At 37.9% G+C, this 7,785-nt stretch overlaps 1 protein-coding gene across 1 annotated transcript; it reads right to left on the reverse strand.

Annotated features, from left to right (window-relative positions):
* Positions 1 to 293: 293 nt before the first annotated feature.
* gjd2b (gap junction protein delta 2b) lies at positions 294 to 5,235 on the reverse strand. The gene is made up of 2 exons (XM_084737266.1): positions 4,923 to 5,235; positions 294 to 1,426 (listed from the first exon to the last, which is right to left on the reverse strand). The coding sequence occupies exons 1-2, from the start codon at positions 4,991 to 4,993 to the stop codon at positions 583 to 585; spliced, it is 915 nt and encodes a 304-aa protein (XP_084593392.1). The 5' UTR covers positions 4,994 to 5,235; the 3' UTR covers positions 294 to 582.
* Between the last annotated feature and the right edge of the window lie 2,550 nt (positions 5,236 to 7,785).

Here is a 7,785-nt window from a genome sequence, read left to right on the forward strand (position 1 = left end):
GTTTTCCCAGTTTGCTGTGAAGAACATGACTCGCTTACGTAATCACATATTCGATTATCATATATGGCTTGAGCGTTGGGGTGTCCACATACATTTGACCATATAGTGTATCAGTTTATGCTTTTGAGAAGCACTTCACATAATAACAAAACACTAATTCTTCATCAGAGCTTTCTCCACACTAATACGACAAACATGTACGTGGTCCAACTGTATCTGAATAAAAGACAAATAAAATCGATACCCAGCCAAACTAAACATGATGTCAGCCAGATAAATTGTCCATCATGTCCAGTTTTATGGAGTCAATTAGAAACATAGGCTCTTTTAACCATCACCAATGACTCAGATTTCTTGAAAAAAAATTCTGCAAAGGTGGAATAGAGCTACCATTGTCTCTAATGTAGTTTTGTTTCCAACACTTTCTAGAAACAGAAAATCTGAATCCTCTCTCTGCAGTTTCACCATATTTTACATGTTTCATTTGAAGACTAAATACTGTGAAGGAATTATTATGCTGCTCTTGATAATTACTTTCTACACAGATGTCCTGCAGCCCCCTCATGTATGTGTAACACGCAGTTACACATATGCAGAGTCACTGGACTGAGTGCGTCCAAAGTTGGGCATACTCATCCTGGGCAAGTCTTTGTTCCGGATCTCATAAATAGACTTCCTCCTGGCCTGTACTCCTCTCACAGCAGTTTTAATCTTTCTCCAGCCGAGGTGGTTGAGCTCTGCCAAATTCAGTACCACGCAAATGCCACTGACGGCAAACATGAAGACCAGAAACACTGTCTTCTCCGTGGGCCTGGAAACGTAGCACTCTACATCTTTTATGCAAGGGTATCGATCGCACTCGTACACCGCAGGGACATTGAATCCATACAGGAAGTATTGACCCACCAGAAACCCTATCTCTAATGCATTTCTGAACACCACCTGGATGATATAGAACCTGGAGATGCCCTCCTGCCGTCTCATCTTTGACTTTGTAGTTCGCAGGGCTGAGTTGGGGATGTCCTTGACCTCCAGGCAGTCGGGCTCTGCCTCCTTGTTGGAGTTCTCTGTGTTCTGTAGAACTCCATTCACAATGGTGTTCTTGATCTTCTTGCTGTCATCTCTCTTCATGGAGTCTGGGTCTTTGTCCAGGGAGAGATACACTGTGGAGTAGCGCCGCTCCCTCTGCTTGGCAGACTGGTGTACAGAGTAGGTGATGAAGCAGAGGCTGGGGCAGCACACCATGATGATCTGGAACACCCAGTACCTGATGTGGGAGATGGGGAAAGCCTTGTCGTAGCAGGCCTGGTTGCAGCCTGGTTGTAAAGTGTTACACACGAACATGGACTGTTCGTCATTATACACAGTCTCTCCTACAATCGCCACAATCAGAATCCGGAAGATCACCACCACAGTCAGTAGGATCCTGATGGAAAATCACAAACAGAGATATAGTCACATTCTCAGTGGCTATATTAGCTTAACACCACCTTTTTTGTGCAAGTTTCAAAATCACATACCTAAATTAAAATAATGTTAATGTTACTGTTCTTGACCCCTTGTGAATACACACGATTCTCCTGAAAGGTAATGGTACATGTCCACAAGCTTTCTTTTTTACAGTCTATATAAGCAGTCATGCAGAATGCACGGATGCCGTGACGCATTTTGAGAGATGGGGTGTTGCGTTGGCCTTGCAGGTTTTATTGATTTTGTGGAACTAAAAGCTTTACAGCATTTTATTCACTGAACTCTTGTGATACCATATTGCTGATATCTCGATGGTAAAATGGTGTACATGATAGAGTCATTAGGCTCATGGGTTGACTTTTTCATGGCAGTCATATTGATATGAAACAGTAGGGTAAACACAGGTGTTACCAATGATCCTGTTCCATTTAGTGTAGCAGAGCCTTTCCAGAGAGCTAACATGCACAATAGCAGCACCCTGACTCTGTTTGACCTTAATAGAATGGAACTTAAATTACTATCATTGATAAAACCTGCCTTCGTTCTGCTTTTTCATGTCGAAGTGGCTGCTGTGCTGTATGTGTGAAAGACCCTGTGTTTTTCAATAAGAAGAGTCATTTGTAGAGATGTGAAACATGTTTTAGTAATCAATCACCATCAGCATCATTTCTGTGGGCTGTTTAAATCAAGCTGCAAAGTATTACCATGCAGTCATCAGGTCATTTACACAACAAAAGCAAGGACAAGCTTCACTGTGATGTGTTTCAATTTAAATCTCTACAACAACAATGCTCTAAAAAATATCACATTTTCACATTTTCTCCCGTGACATTAAAAACTAAATCTGGTGCACCCATGTTTTCATTTCCTCTAAGTGCTCAATATCATTGCACACTGTCATTTTATAAATCAACTTAACTAAACTAAACAAATATTTACTCCACCTGACACTATCATTAGATCTTACATTTTCTAAAATGTGATTTTTGAGAACCCCCCCCCCCTTTTTTTTAACCAAACAAACAAACAAACCAAACCAAAATTTCTATAAATATGATGCAATAAAAGAAACCGCAGCAGAAATGTGGATGGCAGAATCTCAGTGAACACCTTCATGTATATAATGTGTTTGTAATGTCATGTCAAAGTGGTACAAAAGCATCAGTATTTTCAAATCACTATTGAAATGGAAACTAATGCCCAGGAGACAAAATGAATTCAAACCTCAAACACACAAACCTCTACTCTTATTGAATGATATTTTTTCAGTAATATAGGTATGCTGTGGGATAACTGTTCAAAAGTATTTTTAATTTGAAACCTATAAACTGCTGCCACAATACTGAATGAGCTAAAGTGTGTCTTAAAGTGTGTGTTAAAGTGTGTGCTATACTGGCTTTTCACCCCCCACAACATGAGTCACTCTTTAAAGGGTTTATGAGTTAGAACTGGTGGTCAGAACTGTACTATACTCAAATGTATTTCATTACAATTACTTTTGACAATTTTGTGATTTGTATTTTGATGAGCAGGAAATAAAGTGGAATTTGTACCAAAACCTTTTAAGAGCTTGTATCTGAAATACATTTAACCTTCCTCTTCATCCTGCTCCCTGCTGCAGCTCCTCTCACTGGCAAATTGGGCCCCAGCCCACCTCACTATTTTTATCATGTGCTTTTGATCTGCCATAGGCTTTTTAATTAGCAAGTAGGAATGTATCACGTATTAGGAATGCATCTCCAGTGGCTGGGGAACAACCCAGGGTTCAGTGGGGTAGATGACCCACTCTGCCTCCTGAGACACTTATTGCTTCAGTTGACTACATTTACCATCAACACTGATTCAACATCCACATAAAAAGTGATCCCATTAAGGACTGAACCATATTGGAACTAATACATGTAAATGTGATGTCAGGCTGTATAGAATGTATCTTTGTATTTTTTCAAATCACAAATTTATTATTTTACTTAAATACATTTTCTTATACCAGTATTTTATATTGATACATTTGATGAGCAAGTATTTGTAAATTGTAACAAGGTACTTCTTAATGTATCTGTACCCATATTAGCACTCAACACTGTGTTTACATTAGTGTATAAATAGTTTATGTGTGTATATGTACACTGAAACTGGATTTTTGGGGATGATGCTGATACTGATATAAGGAAGTATTTTTAAATTCCAATACCAATATATCAGCTGATATTCAGTATACAATAGGCCTATACAGAGTATAGAATATGTACATAAATAAATATACATTATTTTACTCAAAAGTAGTGAACACTTGTGACAAAGATATGTAGACAGGATATTTTATAGTTTAACCATAAACTTTATTGTTTAAAATTATATCAGGGCACTGAAAAAGTAAACTGTCACCCGTATTTTGAATAATAATAAATAAATAGCATAAGTAACACATATCTTACCACACAGGTAAGTGGCAATTACCAATAATATATCTGAAATATATATTTTTCTCTATATATTTCTATCTCATAAATTACCCCCAGATTTCATGTTTAATTATGTGGTAATTAGCAGGTACAATTTTCATGTAGTGGGTGGTAATTACCAAGTGACATATTTGAAATTTCTCTGAATTTACCTGCAAATTACCCCCAAATGTCATGTGTGTATGTATGTGGTAATTTGCATTTTTTTTTTTTTTTTTGCAAGCAGGTGGTAATTACCATTTCATATATTTGAACTTTCTTTTAAATTAACTGCAAATATAATATGTTACTTGGTAATTACCACCCACTACATAAAAACGGCACTTGCTAATTATCACATAATTAACCATGAAATTTGGCGATAATTTCTAAAATATTCAAATATATTACTCAGTAATTACCACCTATTTACCATGAAATTATGGGACCAAAGTAACAAATACTCTCAGTAGTTTTTAAGATGAGCAGTTTGTACTTTTATTCAAGTATGTTTCTAACACTATACGTTTACTTGTAACTGAGTAAAATTTTAGTAATGTAATAGTACTTGTACTTGAGAACAGATTTTCAGCACTCTTTCCACCAGCGGTAATAATGTTTCGGTATCCATTAATAAAGGCACTGCTCATAAACCCTTCATTAGACAGCTGTAGCAGTGTTTCCACAGGCTGGCAGAACATCAGTAGGTACAGAACAGGAGGATGTTGTTCAGGGTGTAGAGGAGAGCAGATCCAAAGACCTACCTGGAGCTGTCCAGTGCTGAAATACTAGCCTCAGTCTGACCCCCACCTGTCCTGTGGTAGTCTACATCCTCAGGGTGTAAATACACATTTCCTTCCTTCACAGCTGAACATGTGCCTCCTCTGACTCGTTTTACAGTCTGGGTGTGCTTTCCTGCAGCTGCTCACTCTGTTGACTCTGTGCTGAATTCCGACCTCAACTCTAAAACTCTTCACCTTTCTAAGAGCAGTTGTGTCCAACTCTTACCTTCCGATCATAGTAGAGTGCTGCTGGACAGCCGCCTCCAGGAGACGCTCTAATATTGTCCACTCCCCCATGATGGTTCATCCGGAGCAGATCACAGCAAACTGTGCACAGAAAAAGCGGAGGATCTTCTTATTTCTCTTCTATGTGTCCGCCTGCTCCGACAGTATCCACTGTCTGCATGTGTGTGTGTGTATGTGTGTGTGTGAGTGAGTCTCCCGCTGTGCGGCTCTCTGCGGGGAGCAGGAGCGCTCCCGTCCTGTCCGCTCCCCGGGCGCTGATTGGTGGAGGGCGGTGCTGAAGCCTGTGCCGGGTGGTGTGTGTGAGTGAGCGCGGTGTGGAGCACAGTGTGCCGCTCAGCGCTAATCCCGCTTTAAGTAGACTTGTTTGCGTCACACGCACACTGGTCGGCGTGTTGGAGAGGACAGAGACGCACGGCTGTGTCCAGAGCTGTAGATCCGTCCACACCCCGCTGTCCTCCGGCTCACATCACACTGAGTGACACACTCAACAAGTGATTTTAGCCCACACACACACAAGCACTGATCATTATTATGTCATGGGGATGATGATGATGATGATGATGATGATGATGATGATAAAGTGCACTCTAAAAAAAATTCCAGGAATTTGTTACCAACATTAAATTAAAGGTAAGGCTGCGAGACAAACTTGATAGTTTATTAATTCAGAGAAAGCGTTTTAGTCGCAAACATTATTTTGAGTTGTGTTAAAATAATAATGCTGGTAATTAAATAAACTCAACTTAAACTAAAAATTCTGCAGAAATTGACTTGAAAGTTCAAATAAGTTAAGACTGTGTGTTACTGTAATGGCACAGTTCCAATTTTTCAAGGCAATATGGCCACTGTGTTCATTTCTAATTTGTGGGGCATTTTTAAATGTATCCTTTTTTATGTCAAGATTTAAATAACATGTGTTCAAATACTGAACTGTGCTTCAAAATAAAAGAAAAAAGCTAACTGCCTGACATTTTTGTTTTTGTCTGAAAACTAAAAACTTTTGCTCATGATTATGGTAATTAGGTACATAGCACTTAACATTACACACCGATTATTAAATATGTGGTACACATTTATTCCTGTAACTCAGTGTAGTACACCGATTAAACAGTTTCATTACAAGTTGTCATAACTTAAAAAGATTGATTACAAATTGTGTTGGTTTTTTTTTTTTTTGTTATTGTAGTAGTAGTAGTAGTAGTACTAGTAGTAATAATAATAATAATAATATCATTTGTAGCAGCTGTGACTGACTGACTGACCTTTTGGAATTATGCAGACACACAATTCAACTAAACATTTTTATCAACCAGCTCAATATACTGAGTTATAGATATGTAACCACAGTTACTAAGCTAATTTCATGTCTCCTGTCGAGCTGTCCAGTACATCTCAATAGTTTTACAGAATTATTATGGACTTGCAGAATTGAATTTGTTGTTAAATACATTGTTATTTCCTTATCACTTACAGCCCAGTTTATTTATAGCACAGTTGAATTATATTTAGATATGTAGTATTTGAGCTGCTTCTTCATGTTCCCTTGAGTTAATTAGTTCAAAGCTGCATTGTTCTGTAAGGACAGGTCTGAGTGTAACAGGAGTGGAAAGTGGAAAGTACAGTAGAGTGAGAAGCCTGCTGTGAACCTTCACAGTGTCAGGGTTTAGAGGGGTTTTTTGTTGTTATTTCCTGTTTTATTTTGCGGTCCTTGTCTTCTCTCATGTTTCTGCTGCTTCATTTCCTCTTTGTCTCTTTTTCAGTCACATCTGTTGTCAGTTACTCACCTGTCCCTGGTCATCCCCACAGTCGACCCCGTACTCACCTGCTTCCATGCCTCTTCACTGGATTGTCTGATTCCCCTCATGTTTTCACTGCTTCCTCACATTTCCCTGGGAGTTTATTAAAATAACAATAAAGAGGAGTATACAAATAGAAATTATAGCATGCTTATTAGCCACAGCCCAGAAGGACTGGAAAACACTAACAGCCAAGAAAAGAGGGTTACAGTTACTTATACTGGTATAAGCAAACATAACAGTACTAATACTATTAGTTTCTATCAACACTCACACACACCACACAACCTCACAAACACACTCCATGGCAAATTTCAGCCTCATATAGAAAGTCATGGTTGTGTGTATGTGTATGTGTGTCTCTGTGTACATATGTGTTTGGTCATGTTACATAAATCTAGTCCACTCCCACTGCCTCGCCCTTTTAGCCAATTGCTATGAACACAAACACACACCTGCACACACACACACACACACATGAACATTAATAACTAGTCTGAAAAAGACAGTAACTTCTCAGAGAGTAGAACTGAGAGAAATGAATTTTAAAAGTTTACTTGTTCTTGATTCAAACTAGCTGCAGACAGATAATTGTATATGTGTCAGTTTTATAGATTTATATCAAATTATTGTTTCTATATATTTATCCTGACCTCTGATTTGATCTTTGTTCTTATTTGGAAGTTTCTGTATTCTGACTTTGTAGAGTGTACCAAAAATATTGAGCCATACCAAAGCAAAAGACATAAACTTGTCTGATCACTTTAGCTTTAAAAAGCATCATAATGACCAATATGATCAAATCCTGAGTCTGATAATAATGTCAAATGAAATTACACCTTTTACTGTTATTCTTCACAGTATTGTATTAGTCATTATGTTATCATTATATTACAGTACGCTTGTGATGTTCCAAGTAACTTTTAAAATCCAATTATTTCAATGGTTTTGGGATGTTTCTGAGCATTTGAAGCTACTAATATTTATATTCTTCTGAAACAATTGGAATTTTAAACATAAAAGGCAACAAAAAACATTAAATCCCAT

The sequence above is a fragment of the Lutjanus erythropterus genome, chromosome 15 (genome assembly GCF_056507025.1).
Source record: "Lutjanus erythropterus isolate fLutEry1 chromosome 15, fLutEry1.hap2, whole genome shotgun sequence".
Classification (NCBI taxonomy): domain Eukaryota; kingdom Metazoa; phylum Chordata; class Actinopteri; order Lutjaniformes; family Lutjanidae; genus Lutjanus; species Lutjanus erythropterus.